The sequence below is a fragment of the Sceloporus undulatus genome, chromosome 7, assembly GCF_019175285.1.
Source record: "Sceloporus undulatus isolate JIND9_A2432 ecotype Alabama chromosome 7, SceUnd_v1.1, whole genome shotgun sequence".
Lineage (NCBI taxonomy): Eukaryota > Metazoa > Chordata > Lepidosauria > Squamata > Phrynosomatidae > Sceloporus > Sceloporus undulatus.
Window position 1 is genome coordinate 25,243,583 of NC_056528.1, and position 18,818 is coordinate 25,262,400.

The 18,818-nt window shown below is 45.9% G+C and overlaps 3 protein-coding genes across 4 annotated transcripts; all 3 read left to right on the top strand.

Moving 5' to 3' along the window:
* Nucleotides 1-1,438: 1,438 nt before the first annotated feature.
* LOC121936064 lies at nucleotides 1,439-11,427 on the top strand. 2 transcript variants are annotated; one of them, XM_042477844.1, is made up of 7 exons: nucleotides 1,439-1,639; nucleotides 6,033-6,119; nucleotides 7,270-7,492; nucleotides 8,219-8,364; nucleotides 9,153-9,269; nucleotides 10,171-10,299; nucleotides 11,209-11,427. In XM_042477844.1, exons 1-7 carry the CDS (start codon nucleotides 1,613-1,615, stop codon nucleotides 11,224-11,226), a joined length of 747 nt encoding a protein of 248 aa, XP_042333778.1. In that variant the 5' UTR covers nucleotides 1,439-1,612; the 3' UTR covers nucleotides 11,227-11,427. The 2 variants fall into 2 exon arrangements, with proteins under 2 accessions (XP_042333778.1, XP_042333779.1); XM_042477845.1 differs by lacking the exon at nucleotides 1,439-1,639 and adding an exon at nucleotides 3,143-3,178.
* Nucleotides 11,428-13,709: 2,282 nt separating this feature from the next.
* LOC121936067 (heat shock protein 30-like) lies at nucleotides 13,710-14,672 on the top strand. The gene has a single exon (XM_042477848.1). It carries the CDS (start codon nucleotides 13,718-13,720, stop codon nucleotides 14,588-14,590), a length of 873 nt encoding a protein of 290 aa, XP_042333782.1. The 5' UTR covers nucleotides 13,710-13,717; the 3' UTR covers nucleotides 14,591-14,672.
* Nucleotides 14,673-17,025: 2,353 nt separating this feature from the next.
* LOC121936193 (heat shock protein beta-9-like) lies at nucleotides 17,026-17,913 on the top strand. Its single transcript, XM_042478133.1, has one exon. The coding sequence runs from the start codon at nucleotides 17,103-17,105 to the stop codon at nucleotides 17,763-17,765; it is 663 nt and encodes a 220-aa protein (XP_042334067.1). The 5' UTR covers nucleotides 17,026-17,102; the 3' UTR covers nucleotides 17,766-17,913.
* The last annotated feature ends 905 nt before the right edge of the window (nucleotides 17,914-18,818 follow it).

The following is an 18,818-nucleotide window of genomic DNA, read 5'->3' on the forward strand; positions in this document are numbered from 1 at the left end:
CGGTTCGATGCCACTTTGAGTGCTGGACAAATCCTGGGGTTTGTAGTTTTGCAAGGCTCTTCGCCATCTCTTCCCAAAAGTGCTACAAATCCCAGGATTCCACAGCCAGTTAAAGAGGTGTCCAAAAGGCATTATTTCAGCATTGTGGGTGCAAGTTCCCGGATCTTGGAGCCTCAGCATTTTACTGATGTTCGTAGTATGTATGTACTTTACATATGCCTATGCATTTTGGAATATGGTCATCCAATATGGTCATTGACTGCAATAAAATGATTGATTGAAGCTAAGCAGGGTCTGTGTTGGCTAGTATGTGGATGGGAAACCACAAATGAAGACCAGGTGGACATATGCCTTCAAGATGGCTATCGACTTATGGTGATCCCATGAATTTCAGAGGTTTTTCTTAGGCAAGGAATCCTTGTAGGCAGTTTTGCCTATTCCTTCCTCTGTAATATAGTGTATAGCACCTAAGATTCACTGGTGGTCTCTCCCTTCCAAGTACCAACCAAGGTGGACCCTGCTTAGCTTCCATGATGAGATGGGATCTGGTGCCTTTAGGCTATTTAGGCCTGTTGAAGGCACACATACACATACACTAGCCACTGTGCTTTTCTAGGGTTGTTTGCATGGAAAGGAATACAGTTAAATAAATAAAACAACAAGTGAAAGGAATGTAATAGAAAACAGGCCAAGATCGCCTTCTTGTGGCAAAATCACACAATTGCTTTCTGAGAAAAACAAGGTATTGGAGAGAAGGAATTTGCAAGTTGCTTTTGAAAACCAAGGCTCAGGTTGCAAACTCTCTTCAACCACTTATTTGGTTCATAGGAAGGGAGTTAAAGACCTGGGTGGTGTTTTGTGTTTGCCTCACTTGGTGGCGATTGAAACTGATCCCAGTAGGATCGGAACCAGTTTCAAATGGGAACGGTGGTCATGTAACCCAATCAGCAATTCGCTTTAAATCATAGTGGGAAGGCGGACTTTGTCGCAGCAGCCACCAACCGCAGGCAACCAGAGCTCCAGGTTAATTGAATCCCATTTGCTTTATCAGCCTGGTCTGGCCAGCAATGAGCAGAGCATACATATAAGAACCAAAAGGAGAAGTGGAAAACCTTCTGTACAAACAGGTGACTTGGGGCCAGTTCTGTGGCTGAAGACACACTTGCTGGGAGGCTGGGTCCTTTGCTCTGCCATCTTATCTACCTACCTGAGACCCTGGATCTCTTGGCATGCCACAGAGCCCGAAAAACCCACGAAAAACTATGGATGTCAGCTATGAAAACCTCCGACTTCATACAGGGGGGAGAGTTCCCAGTCCAACTGACTCAACCTTTAGAAGATTTTGATTTTGTAAAAAAAATCCCACATTATTTGCACAATGATGTTTTATTAACGCACACAATTACAGGGCATGGAGACACACGCCAGCAACCGAAAGCACAATATCACCCACCCTTGGTGCCGCATGCATTTGTCAAGAGTTCCAGGGGGGTTGCAATTTGTGGGTCGGTCCTGAGGAACCATTCAAGGACCATTGGAAGTGGACCATATCTCTCCATGAGAGAAAAGGAGACATGCGCTCCTTCCTTCTTTGCCGGAGAGTTGTAGATCTATGGTGGCCAAGGGCCATTTCCTCCAGGTGAGGACAGAAGTGGGGTTTGGGGGTTTTGCAATTGTGAAGACATGGGAAAACTTGTTTCTCCTATCAAAGGTTGCAATCCTTCAAGGATAATCCATCTGGATGCTATATGGCAACAAGGAATGGTGCTGATCCTTTTCTTTCTCTGCCACTCCTTGTTCCCTCTTCTCTTCTCTTTGCCATCCCTTTCTTTATCTCTGTCATCCCTTGTCTCCCTCTGTTCTGTCCCCTTCCCAACACCCCTCCTTCTCTATCTTTCTTTCTGACCCTTTTACCATCCGTCTCTCCTTCCTTTCCTCCCTCTTTCGCTCTTCCACCCAAACCTTCTCTATCACTCCTTTGCCATCTCCCTTTCTCTCCTTCTTTCCAGCACCCCATCTTTCTTTGCCCTAAAGACAGATGGCATTTTGGAGCTCTTTGGACAATGAAACCAGCCGCAAAGTCAGGGGGAGGGAAACCGAACCATCTTCAGATGCCAGTGATGGGCAAAACGTTTCTTCAGGATCTTTTGGAAGAGATTCCCTTTGGACTTCTGTGGGGGGAATTCAGTTGCCAAAGTGCCCAATGATTTCAGAGAAGCATCTTTAGTTTCTGTGTCCAAGTTGGGTTCATGTTGGCTCCTTGTCTCACAAAAACTGCTGTGAGATAAGCAAGATCTGTGTGCCAGGCCCTTCAAGTTGGCATCTGGGTGGGTTGCCAAATCCAGCTCCTTGTGGTCATGGCACTGGTGGCCTCCTTGCGGCTCCAAATGTCCTTTGGGGCTTAGATCCCCCAGAGATGCTGAACCCAGCTGGAAAAACAAGGCCTCCTCCTTGGTGATGTGAGGACTTTCTCCAAGGGCCACAAAACCATACGGCGTAATGATCTTGGGCAAATGGGGCAGAGAGAGGGCGGCCCGGACCACTGGGTCAGGAATGTCACACACCTCGGCCTCCATTTTGAGAGGGACTGGGCAAAAAGAACAGCACTTGTCCTTCGGAGAGCAATTTGTTCTGCCCTTTGGAGAGCTCCATGCCAGGCTGGATTCCTTCCCCAAAACCCGGTGCTCTTCTAGGACATCCAAGGAGGGAATGATGAATTCGGGGATGCTGTTTGGAGTTACCAAGTACTGGAAGATCTCCCTGGAGGCTCTTTTGGGGCAGGAGCGGCTGCAAAGGGGTTGCCGGTGGTCTTCCTGGCAGGTCATTTTGGTGAGCAACAAGCTGGAAAGCGTCTCTGTCATGCCCAAAATCTACCAAGCAAGCTCCTTTGGATGGGTTTGCAATGTGCGCACCAGCTTTTTATGCACTCCGCTCGGCTTCGATCGCTCCAGGCTCTGCAACGTCACCATATGACAATGAGCATTTCCAGATGCAGAAAGCGTACCACCTGCCGCCTTGGATGGAGAGCGATGAGGCCACGTTGCACGTTGCAGTGACCCACACATCTCCTCCCTGCTTTCTTCCGCTCACAGACTGTGACATAGAGGTGCCTTCAGCCACAGAAGTGGGCAGAGGCAATGGCATGGAACTTGGCTGGGCACTGCGCATGGAGCCATAGGTAATGAGAAAGACATCATGCTCATCTCGGGGGGAGGGGAAGATGACTCAACTCAGAAAGGAGTCATTTGAAAGATGAGTCAGTGACAAGTCGGAGTTGAAGGTAGGGATTCCAGTTTTGGACCCACACACTGGAAATGCTGCTTTCAGGTAGGTGTACAATGTCTCTATTTCGGCATATGGGCCCTTCACATTTCAAAATGCCAAAGTAGTTTTTGGAATCGCAGAAAGAGAAGATGAAATCTTGCCCTTCCCAGTTGGTTTGGGCAAAAGCAAACAGCTGCAGCCTTTCCTAACAGATCTGTTCTTCTACATTGATAACTTTTGTCGTCTTGATCTCACTCTGATGTTGCAGAGCAACACCTCCTGGCTTTTGTCTGTGCAATGTTGGATACACACCCTGGAAGCAGCCAGTGTGGCATAGGGAATCTGGAGGCCAGGCTTCAAAAATCCCAGCTCAGCCATGAAACCCACTGTGGGACCTTGGGCATGTCCTACATTCTCAGCCTCAGAGGAAGACAATGGCAAACCTCCTCTGAACAATATCTTGCCAAGAAATGCCCACGATAGGTTGGCCATAGGGTTGCCATGAGTCGGACACAACTTGAAGCCACACAACAACAAACACCCCCTGGCTCCATGTTTTGAAGCAGCCCACAGGTAAGTGTCTTGGGGATCAGGGCTGCAAATCCCAGCCTCTCCAAAAAGTTGAGAAATTGCCTGGGGAGGCGCCCTATTTAAAGCTAAGCTGCTAGCCCACTTGAAGGACCATCTTGGCTCAGCTGCAATGGTGTTGGAGAAAGACAAGCCAGCTCTTGGCCAGGTAGGACAATGGCAGAAGAGGGATTTTGCCATGCAGGGTTGGAGCAAACAGGCCCTTGGGATTTGTAGTTTTCAGACTTAAAGGCCTCTGGAAGAAAATACTTCTCTGAAATGCTTGGAGCCAGAAATGGTTTGGATTTCTGAAGTGTATCTTGGAGTTGGGACCCAACTCTAAACACAAAATCCATCTATTTCATAGATACCTTTTAGACCAATGGTTATTTTATACACAATATGTGAAAATAACTTGGTGCATGAAGCAAAGTTTGTCTACCCTGAACCAAACAGAAAGCAAACCCATGGAAAAAGCTGGGGTTTTCTTGAGCTGGGAGTGCAGCTGAAGCCAGTGCAGAGTTCCCAGTTGTCAGAAAATGACATTGGTGTGCCACTAGGGGGAGCTGTTGTGCAAGTAATTTACAGCTCCAGTGGCAGTTAATGTGTCAGCATCCAAACAGCGCATCCTGGGAATGTTGATGCAACTGTCAACTGTCAGTTCTCAACTGTCACTGAGGGAGAGTGAGACAGTTGTTGTGTGAGAGCAACTGCCTCTGTGTGGTTGGTCATTCTGAGAGACAGAGAGATGGTTGATGTAAATAGTGTGTACAGTTGGCCCTTTCCTTATGCGGGGGATCCGTTCTGGATCCCTCCGCGTAAGGCGAATTCCGCCTATGCTCAAGCCCCATTGGAAACAATGGGGCTAGTGCATGGTGGCGCAGTGGCGCGTGGGCGCCACAGGCACGCGCGGCCATTCAATTGAATGGGACTCGCCACCCCTTCTGCCCCACGCGCTCCCCGCGGCTTGAGCGCGTAAGCTCAAGTCCACATAAAGCGCACCCGTGTATGATGCAGGAGCGCTGTATTAGAGACGGTTGCCCAATACACTGTGTATATATGTTTTGTAAATACTGCAAACGAAGATTAAAGCCCTTGTGAAGAGTGAAGGCTTGTTAGTGTCGTTATTTCTCAAGCCTGGAGCTCAATGCCATTTGCAGTCACATCACAGATTCCTTCTCCCTGGTGTCCTGTCGATGTGGTTCAACTCTGCAGGAGGTTGTGGTGGACACAGCGTGTCTTTCCACACGCCCCAACACCAGTATCCTTTCAAACTGGGATGACCACTGGTTTTGTGGACTCTGGGATGGGTTGCAGACCCACAAGGAGAACCAGTGTTTGAGGGTTAGACTAGGACTCTGGGGGACGTGGGTTTGAATCCCTGCTTAGCCGTGGAGACCCACCTTGGGCAAGTCACACTCTCTCAGCCTCAGAGTAAGGCAAAGGCAAACCACTCCTGGAGAAATCTTGCCCAGAAAACTGTAGGAAGGGGTCACCATAAACCCAGGGGACTCAAAGGCACAAAACTACAGCAACTACCCTCCGAAAACACACACACACACACACAATAATGAAAAACCTTTTAAAAGCCATATTTTTAATATCACCCATATAAAACAGTTTCAAATGCCATAAAAGAAAGTAAAACTCCAGCAACTTACCCATCCATTCAGTTCTTATCTTGGCTCTGCAGCTGAGCAGCCTCCCTGAGTGGTTTATATTACCTTTTTTAAAGGTACACCTTTGCCCTTGGGCTTATATTATTATTATTATTATTATTATTATTATTATTATTATTATTAAAAGCCCATAGCACAAAATTAATAGAGAAGAGGAAAACACAAAAAGGTTTAAACTGGCTAGAAATGCCTTAGAACAAAAGGAAGAATACACAGAAAGCTTTGAGCTGGATAGAAAAGAAGGGCATTAATATTATCATTGGCAGCAGCTCAACACTTTCCAACAATCTCAATGGGGCAAGAATGTTCCCGGTTAATCCTCTGCCATCCCACTTTTTCCAGCTGCGTTTAAAAGGCCCCGGTTTCTGTCTCTCCCTCCCACTTTCCTCCTTCGGGCTTCAATTTCCTTCAACTGCTGTCTGTTGGGCGTGCTTTGCATGGGCAGAATAGTGTTGGAAAGGATGGTTTTCCATCTCTCTGATTGTATAATTGCTGAGTTTTGCCTTTCTGTTTTATCCTTAGGATGAACTTGCCCTCCAGAGGACTCTGGGGAGGTATGTGAGGATGTGGCTAGAAAGAATTGTTCGCCTCTGCCCACTGAGGTATCTGGTAAGTTGTCTTTGGAAACCCTTGCCAACGTGGGCACCTTCCCCTAGAACAGTGGTGGAGAACCTTTTAGCGACCGAGTGCCCAAACTGCAACCCAAACGCCACTTATTTATTGCAAAGTGCCACATCCCTCTGGATTTCTAATGACAAACTCTAGTGAAGTCTATATTGGGATGATGGTGTGTGTGCCCAAAGAGAGGGCTCTGAGTGCCCCCTCTGGCACGCGTGCCATAGGTTCGCCATCACTGCCCTAGAAATTCCAGCTTAGATCTCATTCTATAGGGTTGCCAAAACCAGCCCTGGTGAGTCATGGTTTGAGTGCTGAGCTGTGACTCCGGAGACCTGGATTCGAATCTCCGCCTAGTCATGGAAACTCCAGTAATTCCCAAACGTTGGTTCTCCAGATGTTTTGGACTTCAGTTCCTTGAATTTCCTGAGTGTTAGCCAAACTGGCTGGGGCTTCTGGGAGCTGAAGTCCAAAACACCCGGAGGACCAAAGTTTGGGAATTTCTGCATCTATCTGCCGTCCCACTTTCTCGCTTCTTTGAAAATGTCCCAGTTTCTTCCTTTCCCCCTTTGGTCCTCAGTTTATGCCAATTGCTGCAAACTGTAAATAGTTTGCATTCCATGAAATCCAATCCACACTGCAGAAATAATCCAGTTTGACACGGCTTTAACTGCCTTGGCTCAGTGCTCAGGAATCTTGGGAATCGTAGTTTGTTGTGGCACCACCAGAGATTTTGGACAGAGAAGGCTAAATGTCTCACAAAGCTACAGTTCCCAGAATTGTCTAGCATTGAGCCAGGGAAGTTAAAGTGGTGTCAAAGTGGGTTATTTCTGCAGTGTGGACTGGAGCTTTGCAAGAGGGAGAAAAGGGCAAAGTCTTGCCCTTCCCAGTCGGTTCTGGCAAAAGCAAACTGCTGCAGCACCTCCAAACTTCTGTCTTCCTCTTCATCCATAACTTGCATAGGTTGTTCTGCATTTATAACTTTTTCCATCTTGACGTTACTTGGCTGCTTTGGTCCCAGTTTCCATCTTGTAAACGTTGGAGCGGATGGGACAGATGTGTCCAATATGATTAAGTTGGGAGTCCAGTGTTCAAGTCCTGTGTGTTTCAGTTGGAGTTTTTCTATCCTTCTCATGCTGTTCAGATCCCGATTCTTCAGAAATTCATCTCCATTTGCTCAGCCCTCCGTAGGAGAAGAGATGCCCTGGCGGGCTTGAAACGCCCAGTCTGCTCACCAGCAAGACCAGTACAGCATGCCAAAAAGCGACTGGGAATCATAGCCCGGCTTATTCTAGCCTTGCTTCCCAGGCGGCTTGAACGGGAGCTGAGTTATTCAGACACCAATGGGGGATCTTGCATCCCCAAAGGTAAGAAATAGTGGAGAAAGACTCCCAAAACCTTTCTGCTTACTAAATCCCAGCTCACTACACTTTCTACCCTATATAATCGTCCTTATATATTAATCTGCTTCCTACCCTAGATAATAATTCATTAGTCCTGTGTATGTACCCTCAGGTTGCCCTTATGGCAACCCCATAAATTTCAGAGGGTTTTCTTAGGCCAGGAAGACTCAGGGTTGGTTTGGCCAGTTCCTTCCTTTGCAATAAAGCCTTGGTATTCATTGGTGGTCTCCCATCCAAGCACCAACCAGGGTGGGCCCTGCTTAGCTTCCAAAATCAGATGGGATCTGGTGCTTTTATATATAGACCTAAAAGGGGTTTTCTTTGGTAAGGAATACTCAAAGGTGATTTTGCCAGTTCTTTCGTTTGAAAAAGAGCCTCCAGCGCCTGATATTTGTTGGTTGCCTCCCATCAAAGGACTAACCAGGGCTGACCCTGCTTAGCTTGCAAAATCAAACATGATCTGGTGCCTTTTGGGGTATCTAGGCCTGTTCTAAATACAGTTTTCTTAGGCCAGGAATCCTCAGAGGTTGTTTGGCCAGTTTCTTCCTCTGGAAAAGAGCCTCCAGCACCTGGGCTTTGTTGGCGGTCTCCCATTCAAGGACTATCCAGAGCTGACCCGGCTTAGATTGCAAAATCAGACAGGATCCGGTGCCTTCAGAGTAATCAGGCCCTTGCCTCTCTTTCCTGCAGAGACTCTGAACATGTCGGTGAACCCGTCGGGGAAAGGGAGTAAGAGGAAGCAGGACGACGTCTTGCTGGAAGAGCACCAGTGTTGGGTGGAAACGCTCCTCCAGGAATTGCCGGAGGAAGATGACCCTGAGGACTCAACCTACGAGGTATTGGGGTGCTGGGGGGCATCTCTTTGGCAATCCAGCTTGCCCCATGGCAAATTGGATGCCTACTAGAAGCAGGGAAGAGGGTCCCCAGCTTCTCCTGTTGTGAAATGCCAGCGATGGGCATTGAAAGGTAGACTGTTCTAGGCTATGGCAGCTCTACACACATCCTTGCCCGCTTCTTCCAGTTAATGCTTTTCCTGTGCCTCCTAAGCTTGGTGTGCAATGTAGCAACCGAATCACGACTCTGCTCAATTCCCTTACCATCCAAATCTATCTATCTATCTATCTATAAAATAGATCTCCATCCATCCCACTCCCTCCTTCAAGCTTCTTAAGGCAATGTGGAATAATGCTTATACATTATGGGACTTATGGGCCACATTCCCACTTGTGATCCAAATCGATGGATCAGTTTGGCAGTGGAGCGTGGTTCACACTACATTTGCCGTGATCGCATTTTCTTGCAGCAAAATAAAATAACCCACTTGTGGTTCACATTGACGAATGAATGCATTCAAAAACCCCGCTCCAGATGGTCAAAGGGCAAATTTAAACAAATTCTGATCTGCATCTGGTTCACACTTGCATGGAATCGATTTAACTAAATAGTTTTCAGATGGCGATAGACTGTGCATAAGTGAAACCATGGAAAGCAAACAGCTGGTTAAAGGGGGTCTATGTAATATTTTTGGAACATCAAGCCCAACTTTGCAAGATCCGTGCAAAGTGTGGCCCAAGTCTTTATGCAACAGAGTGCCTTCTCATTGCCTTCTTCTCTCTCTTTCCAGCCCACAAAGTCAGAGACAGACAGTGAGGAGTATAAATCCCACAACAGCACAGAGACCGACCTGGAGTTCGAGGAGAAGAACGGGATGCTGATGCTGAAGGAACGTCCCACTCTGCAGGTACAAAAGGAGCACCGTACTCTTCCTTTCTTGGGTTTGCATCCAGGCTTTTCCTCACCAAATGTCCAGTTTACAAGTTAAGAAAAAGTAGCTGAAACTATATGTGACGCAAAAGGTTTAAAACATGGCAATCAGTCCCATAAAAACATGACTTATTCGTTTTAAAAACAATTAAAAAGCATAAAGCACATAGTATGTATTAAGAACATTGCATGTTCCTTTACCCCAAGCAGTTGCAACGATTCACAAACTCTGGTCCAGCTTTGGACTTTAGCTCCCAGAAGTCTCAGCCGTCTTGGCAAATGGTTTGAGATTCTGGGAGCTGAAGTCCTAAACACCTGGAAGGCCAGAATTTGAGAATCACAAGAGTTAAAGGTTTGCATAAAAAGCATACCTTCTAACCGTCCCAGTTTGGCAAAGACAATCCCGATGCATCCTGATCTTGCAAATTTGTGTTTGAACTACAAGCTCCTGAATCCCCTTGAAGTCTTAGATCTGTCCTGCATTTCCATTGCCTCCAACTGTTCCAACTTGGCAGGGACAGTTTTGGTTAATCCTCTGCCATCCCACTTTCCCAGCTGCTTTTAAAATGCCCCGCTTCTCTCTCTTTGTCACCCTTTGCCCTCAGTTTATTCCAATTGCTGCAAAAGGGACTTCAAGATGCAAAAGTTGCTTGTTAACTCAGTGGAGGGAGAAGTAGGGCGCCCTCTTGCCCTTTGCTTCAGGCAGCAAAATAAGAAAGGTGGCCAGGAACAAGCAGAGGGGTTGTTTTTTGGAAGGGAGCAACTCAATTTGAGATTGGCAGGGAATGGAGTGGTTGGATCTCTTGGATACAGGAGGGAACTCTAGTCTTGTGAGACACAACCTCTAGTGTGTGCGATCCTTTTCTGAACCATCTTAGGAGGCTCCGAACAATGAAGATGAGTTGGCCATCGCCACGGTTCCCGAACCCAGAGCCGAGAGCGAAAGGGCCCCGGATTGCCAGACTTTGGAGGACAGAAGCGAGGACCATGCATCCCACAAGTGCCAAGTATGTTAAGTGGAGGGAGGTTTTATGGTCTTTTCATAGTGATTTCCAAAGAGAAAGGTCAAGATCGGGAGCTGTGCTAGACCTGCTCTGTGTCCAGAATCCAGTTTCTAATAATAGCCAGTATCTTTTTTGAGTGACTCCACATTTATATATCTTCCTTATTTTCCTCTTATTTCAAATGATTTGATATTCTTAACACATCACTTAATCTTTGTATCGATTGCTTTCTCTCATTCCAAACCAATAACCAAACTTGTATCTCGTAATTAATCAATGGTCCCCAATCTGTCTTAAAACTAATGAGTTCTTTTTTTTTTTAATCAAATGAGTCAATTTATCAATCTCCATGTAATCGTATAACTTCAGGATCCATTCCTTTCCAAGCGGACATGCTTTCTTTTCCCTGTTAGATGCATGCAATATTCTTGCAGCTGTCATCATATAACAATTTCCCAACATGTTTGGATATCCCAAAATCCATGGATGCTCAGTCCCATTAAATACAATGGCAGTGTAAAATATTGGGCTCCCTTATCTACAATGGCCAAATCTGGGTTTGCTCTTTGGGATATATATATATATATATATATATATGGAATATTTTGTGTTGGTATCCTAAAATCCATTGATGTGCAAGTCCCATTAAATGCAATGGCATTGCAAAATATTGGGGTCCCTTATCTCAAATGGCTAAATCCAGGTTTGCTCTTTGGAAAATATATATATATATCTGTGTGTGTGTGTGTGTGTGTAGGAATATTTTCAAGGCATTGGTGGTTGAATCTGTAGATACAGAGAGCTGCCTGTGGCTACTTCTGAGCTCTGGGCAAGACAAGGACTTGGCCGCCGTTCTTCCCAAAACCTTGTGATAACTTATTGCAAGTCAAACTATTTTTGTTCCCCTTCCAGAATGACGCAGAGCCTTGATGTGAGTGATTTCTTTCCTGGCTGAGAAGTTATAAAATATGGACACCTTCCTTTGGAGTCTTCCTCTCCTTTCCCTTCTGCCTATCGGTCCAGTGTTTGCATCTCTCTTACGGATTCCGGTGGTTCAGCCGGTTGATGATTGTAATAATTGTATTTTCTCTTAATTGTTGTGGAAATTTGCAATAAAGTCTTGTTTTTTCACTTTGGTACTCAGCCGCTTCCCATGGTTGTCTTTTCTTTTTCCGGTCAGATTTTATAGATGCAGAAAAACTGGTTCGGCCCGTCTCCACATGTCCTGGTTTTCATCTATGAAATCCCATCCTCTTTGCCTTTTGAGTTAATGGAGTGCAAACTCCTTTGGCACTTTACAACACACATTACACTATCAAACCAGTATCATCACATTTAAAACCTATATATATATATAATCCATCTTCTTATATATTCTTTCAAGCTTGACTTCCAGTGCTAACATTTCTTGGTTTTTAAAACTTTTCTTAAAACATCTACTCCATCTAATCCTAACTTATATAATAGGATCATCGTTAATTGCAAACTCTATACCGTTATATATGTGAACCATTTTACCCCACATGTTACTTACCCCTTTTCCTAGATTTTAACAAATCTTCCTAAGTTATATATATATTTTACAAGGCACAACAATTTGCAAACTCCTTTTGGGCTTTGAACTTCATTTGCAGCAACAGAAATAAACTGAGAACAGAAGCAGAGGAGGAAAGAGAAACCGGGACATTTTAAAAGGAATTGGGGAGGCAAAGGATTAATTAGGGTTTTCCCTGCAAAGTCGGGACTATTGTAGCCCAACCAACCTGGAGGTATTACGCACCAAAATAGGGCAGTCTATATTTTTAGCCTGTCCAGTTCCTTGCTATTTCTTTTGGCTTTGCTTCCGTATGAGCTGGAAGGAATAGTTTTGACAGCTGTCACTGAAATGCCTGGCAAGCTTTTATTTTTATTGAGAGTGTGGGTGCGATTGGAGTGACTCATGGTCCTCTGTGTCAACATCCTATTTCGAGACCCATCGGATGCTCGGCGTAACTCACCCTGCATCCAATGTGCTTATAAATAACGCCGTAATGCAACAATTTCCCCGGCATGTGGGTCTGTAATTGACCTCATCTTTGCTGTGATTTGCAAAGTTAAACTTATGTACCACTTCTTCCCCCAATGTTTTTAATGTACAATAGAGGTGCCAGGGATATACAGCAGTCCCTCCATATTCATCAGGGTGAAGGACCCCCCCCCCATGAATGTGGCAAAACCACAAATAAAAGTACACTATTCTTTTTACCTCTCTAGTAATGTGTTTTTACGTTGCATGCCAGGTCCTCTAGTGCAAATCTATGCTCAACATCTGCCAGAGGTTGATCCTGTAATCATGCTGGAGGACCTACAACTGCCTAGAGAAGTGTTTTCTCTAAGGTCTCCAGCACAACTCTATGGTCAGCTTCTGGCAGAGTTGCGCTGGAGGACCTAGAGATTCCTAGAGAGGACATATTAATCTAAACTGCAAATAATCAAATCCACAAAGAACCAGAACAAAAGTCAAAGCTGCAAATGTGGAGGGCTGACTGTAGTGACTGTTGGATTTGGTGGGACATTACCTCCGAGTCCACAGGCAATGGGAACTTTCTGGTCTAACCAAAACAGGATAGGGTTGTAGTACGACTTTCTTCAATAACCAGAATGGTGTAGTGGTTTGAGTGTTGGACAATAACTCAGGAGACCGAGGTTCGAATCTCCGCTCAGTCATGGAAACCCATTGGGTGACTTTGGCCAAGTTGCATACTCTCTACCTGAAAAAACCCAGTGACAAGTTCGCCTCAGGGTTGCCATGAATTGGGAATATCTTGAAGGTGCACAACAACTATGACTTTTCCCAACTGGGGAGTTATACTCCTATTCATACAGCTTGGAATTGCATTAGTCTTTTTCACTGCCGCATCACACTGTTGGCTCATGTTCAGCTTGCATTCTACTTTTGTTTGTTTTGTTGTGTGCCTTCAAATTGCTTCCGACTAAGGAGAATCCATGACTTGAGGGCACACAAAAACAAGACTTTAACAGCTTTAACACAAAGAATTAACAGTTTAAATCAAAAAAGGGAGCCAGCATGGTGTAGTGGTTTGAGCGTTGGGAGTATGACTCTGGAGACAAGGGTTTGAATCCCATCTCAGCCATGTAAGCCCCACAGCAAGTCACACTCTCTCAGCCTCAGAGGATGGCAATGGCAAAACCCCTCTGAAGAAACTTGCCAAGAAAACCTCATGACAGGGTTGCCATAAGTCTGAAGCAACTTGAAGACAAACAACACACTCAACAATTCAAATAAGTAAAGTAAAACTTTGGGCTACATCCATTAGGCACCTGTTGACGATGTCGTCATTGTAGTTGTTTTAAATCTCCCATCTAAATGTCCCTCACCGGAATGTTTTTACGTCTCCATCCGTCGAGTGACACAGCGTGGATGTTCATGGCCAGCTGTGCCATCTTTGGCTCAGATAACCTCAGTTCCTATTTCTGGATGCGGGTGAAAGTCTATCCTATTTATAAAGTGCCCGCAGGAGCGGAGATTGGAAGTTGCTGGATTGTTGGCTCACGGTTCCGCTTTGGGCAACTGAGTAAACAGAAGGTGACGAATCCAAGGCATCCCTTCGTCAAGGCACAAATATTCCATCCAGGCGCGGAGCTGGATAAAAAGGCGAGCGGCTTTGAGAGCGGCACAACAACACAGTCGGTCGCAAAAGAGGACCACCGCAAAGCCTTCCCAAGAAAGATGCTGTGCCGTCTCCATCTCGCTGCACCTCGGAGTCCTCTCCGGAGCCGGATTTTGTGGCCAAGAGCTGGCTCGCTCTTTAACGAAGTGGAACGAGAGATGGATGCCTTGTGGGACTTTCTGACAAGTAACTGGAGGCCTACCACCGCCAGCAGCAGCACAATAACCACCACGTTCAGAAGCAACACAGGCTGTGGTTCAGATACAGCGGCGAACCCCGTCGGTGCCATGTTCGCAGTGACCCAAGACATGGCCGGGTTTGACCCTCAAGAGCTGGTGGTGAAGTTGATCGGAGAGAAGGTGGTGTTGACGGGGAAGAAAGCCACACAGACGCCCGACGGACCCTTCCGCTATGAGATTTTCCGGAGGGAATGGGACGTCCCGGAGACCATCGACCGAGAGCGCCTGAGCTGCTCCATCTCCAGCGACGGAGAGCTGCGCATCGAAGCCCCGTCGGCCGACCCCGCCATGCGGACGGTGCCCATCACGGTCAACCGGGAAGAAAACAGCGCTCCGGCAGAAGCCGAGTCTGAAACCACAGACAACAGCCGGGCCCAAGGTTAAGAGAGACTGGATTCGGAGAGACTATTTGAAATTCCAAAAAAGTTATATTGATCAATGTCTTTTGTGAATAAATATTTCAAATACAGATCTGGTGTGGACAGTCGATTTGCAGATATCCTATAGGTAAATGAGCATGCCAAGGTAGTAGCTTTAGGGTCTTCGGGTGGCTGGTTTTGGGTCTCTTTGGAAGAAGGAGAGCCTTGAATCATAAAATGCATGTTAAAGAAATGGAGACTGAAAAAGTGGGTACCAGATATAACAAACCTGAAGGTGACTCTTGTATATTGATCCTACCATAGATTGGGATTTGCTGGGAGATAAATAGGGGGAAATATGATGTATCATCAAGGGCTTCTTTCTTCTTAAAATGAAAGTAAGTTGCACTGCTGCAGCCGGCTGTATGCTCAAATAGCTGAAAAGTATTCCTGTAAAATGGGTATATTAACCTATTACTCAAAACTCTGGTTCTGAACAGACAATTATATCAGACTTGGCTTATCTCACCTTTAGATTGTTTAAAAATCTCATGTCCTTTCCCTTCTGGATCTGAAGAAATGTGCAAACATATTGTTATTTTCCTAAACCAAAAGCGAACCAAAGTAAAAAACGCTCCCCTTCGATAGTCCCACTGAGTTCAGTTGCAACTCAAAGTCAGTCCTAATTACTTGTGAGTTGCTTCGCTGTTTTCAGATCTGTTTCAATGCCTGGCCAAATCTGGATCCGGTCCTTTCCCCTTCAAAGATGCTGCTTTGATTCTCCAAGGATCTTAATATTCACACACACACACACACACGTATATCTACACAAACACGTCTATATACGCATACATACACAAATACATATATATCTATATACACAAATACATATCTATACATACACACACATCTATATAGATGCATACATCTATATGTATACACACACATACATATATATCTACGCATGCATACACAAATACACACAATTTATATCTATATATACACATACATATCTACACACACACACATACGTATCTATATACACACATAATATCTGTATACACACACACACGTCTATATACACACACACACACACATGTATATTATATGTGTGTCTCTAGATATATATGTGGCCATGATCCAATATTGCTTGGCCAAATCTGTGCAACGTTGGGAGCCTAAGCACTTTCCATCCTTGGAAAAGTGGTGGTGTGTTAAGTCCTATGCTTGCTTTGAAGAACTGGAACTTATTTTCAACAGATGAACTTTCCTTGTTTCCTTCTCCCTCCTTTTGCATTTTGGAATCAGGCCCAGAGGAATGATGCAATAAGGTGTAAGAGATGCTGGTACTTTTGACCAACTTGGCTTTTTCCCCCTGAAGGAGTTTCCTATGTCAAAACTTGCAAGTGTGAACCAGAGCTTGGAAAAGTAACTTTGTTGGAGTTCGGATCCCAGAATCCCCAGTCATCTATCAGGCATGCTGCCCTGGGAAAATCTTTATGGGTGCTATAGTCATTCGCCCAAAATAATCATTTCCCAAGAAAAAAATCAGGAAATTAGGAAGTACCATTAACTTCTATTATTGTTGTCGTGTGCCTTGAAGTCGTTTCCGACTTGTGGCGACCTGAAGACGAACTGATTTTGGGGTTTCCTTGGCAAGTTTCTTCGGAGGGGGTTTGCCATTGCCATCCTCCTGAGGCTGAGAGAGTGTGCCTTGCCCAGGGTTCATCCAACAGGTTTATATAGCTGAGCTGGGACTCAAACCCCAGTCTCAAGTCACAGTCCAAAACTCAACGTCACTATTTTACTATAATTTTTATTGTATGTAATTTTTTCTCTTTATTGTGAGAGCCTTTGTTTTTGGCAAGGCTGGTTCAGCTGCACCATTTGCACTTTTGCAACGTATGGGAAATCCAGCAATAGAAAATCGCTGTGGTGTCCCCCTTTCCTTGAAACCCTACGAGTATTTGTTTTGCTTAATGGTTAATCCAGCCCTGTATAAAACACCTAACAATGGGTTGCGAGAACAAGGAAAAAGACAACACAGGGTTGTTGTTGTTGCTTTTTTGGAGGCGGACAGGCCTTTTCCCCTTAAAATAATGACAACCAAAAGTTTGATCCGTGTCGGGAAGAAGAAGCAGGGAGCGAAAACTGGACAATGGGTCCCTGGAGTGGGACAAAAGAGGATTTATTTTTCGAGAAGCTGCCAGAAGAGCCGAAGAATGTAAAGCTCCTTTCTCTGTGTGAAGCCAGTCAGAAAGCTGAAGGCTTTGACATTGAGCGGTTTTGCTTTCCTCCTTTTGCCAGCTCTGGCTATCTCTGGAACGGCCGCCTTCCTTCCAGGCGCGTGTGGAAACCTCTTGCAAGCCGTTGCGTCAGCTCTTGAACTCGAGCCAAGGCCTTCCCCCTCGCACTGTTTACAAGGCCTGAGTCACGCTCACTGCTTTATAAAAGCACAGCTGCACCGTCTTCCCCAAACACACGTTTTTCGCACAGACGGAGAAGCAGATTTGTGCACGGGATTGCACCATACCGTCATGGCAAGCTCTTCCCGTTTCTGGCTCCGGATGATGCCACTACGCCATCGGTGGCCACTGGCCGGCATAGGCCCCATGTGGCTTGAGGAAGCGCAGCCAGCTTGCAGGGTCCTGTGGCCGGCTAGCCATAACTTCTTCGACCGTGTGGCCAGAGACATGGAGAAACAGATGCAAGAGATGGAGAAGATGAGCCGGGCTTTCTTTCAAGCTTCGCCGCTCTGGGCCTGGGAGCACGAAAGAGAGAAAGCAAGGAGCGAGGAAAATGGCATTGCTCAAGCCGAGGCGAACGGTCAAGGGGGTGACGAGAAGTACCGCTTCGCCGTGGACACGGCTGGCTTTTCGCCGGAGGAGATGACGGTCAAGTTGGATGGGAGAAAGCTGACGGTGACAGCCACCCGCCACCGGGAGAGCGAAAGTGAGGAGCGCGGCTACTGGCGGGAGGACCAAGAGTTGCGCCGGGAGACTCTCCTCCCGCCTGACGTCGACCTGCAAAGCGTCACATGCTCGCTGGCCTCGGACGGGAAACTCTGCGTGGAGGCACCACGGTTGGCTTCGACAGCAACCACGGAAAAGACTATCCCCATCGACGTCAAGCCGGCTGCCCAAGCGACTCCCAATGGTGGCGGAGAGAAAGAACTGGGAGAGAAGCCCAAGGACCCTTGAGGTCATGGATGCTGTTCCAGAACCTTCCGTGAGAATTTGGGTATATCTCTTGTGACTTAGCTGGCCTTTTCCTCCAGCCTTCCTGAGTTCCAGCCAAACTTTCATTTTTATTTGTTCCTTGTGTGCAATAAAACTATATATACATATATCCCATGTTTGGAGTTTTCTAAGTTGTCATTGTTGTTTTTGCAGTCTTGGACAGCAACTCCCATCATTCCTTGGCTGGGAATGGCAGTCCAATAACATTTAGAGGGGCTTGAGTTGACCGTCCTTCATTTCAAAGGAGGTACTGGGAAAACAGAGGCAGCAATGTGAGGATGTGTCATCTGTTTTATTTCAAACAAACAAAATTTGGATTGTGTATATATTTCAGAAAGTGGGTATATGCGCACTTACTGTGCGCCAGCTAAAATGGTTGCAAAAATTTGCTTTAATATATTGTTTTGGGGGTAAAAAGAGTGTAGTTCTTCCCTTTCTGATGTGCACTTAAACTTGGCATTTTGAAAAATTACAAATGCATTGTGTGGTGCTAGGCTTAGCATGAATTTGGGACAGGCGCTCCCTCCAATGGTGAGAAATGTCTCTTGGCCATAGCATGTGATTTCCCTCACCAGCGTATCCTGCATTTTGAGTGCTTTGTTTCGTGACTGGATACTCGAAGGAAAATACATGCTTTCTTAGCAAATTAGGACTGCATTACAGAGGAAACTGCTTTATGAGAGAGTAGTAGGTTGATATATACTCCCCTTAACACCTAGTTTGTCTGAAATAAAAGCAGCAGAGACCATTTTACAGCTTCTTATCTTGAGAAGGGCCACAGGAAAAGAGAGGTATTTGGGGCTTTGTGGGGGTCCCATGGAAAAACTGGCCCCTGGCACTCCCTAGTTGTCTACTTAGCACTTACCACATGAGTAGGGAACCTTTGCTTTTACAAAGATGTGCGACTTCAATTCCCAGCAGCCCCAACCAGCATGGTTAATACAAAGGGACTTCGACAACCATATGCCAAAACATGTAGGGGCAAAGGTTCCCCTCTTTGGGCTCAGGACGCCT

Excerpts from the sequence above, each read along its gene's own strand:
- LOC121936064 (XM_042477844.1), top strand. The coding sequence starts at position 1,613 with ATGGTGGCCAAGGGCCATTTCCTCCAG. Across the intron at positions 8,365-9,152 it reads CTGAGGACTCAACCTACGAG|CCCACAAAGTCAGAGACAGA; the intron begins GTATTGGGGTGC and ends CTCTCTTTCCAG. Across the intron at positions 9,270-10,170 it reads AGGAACGTCCCACTCTGCAG|GAGGCTCCGAACAATGAAGA; the intron begins GTACAAAAGGAG and ends GAACCATCTTAG.
- LOC121936067 (XM_042477848.1), top strand. The coding sequence starts at position 13,718 with ATGTTCATGGCCAGCTGTGCCATCTTTGGCTCAGATAACCTCAGTTCC.
- LOC121936193 (XM_042478133.1), top strand. The coding sequence starts at position 17,103 with ATGGCAAGCTCTTCCCGTTTCTGGCTCCGGATGATGCCACTACGCCAT.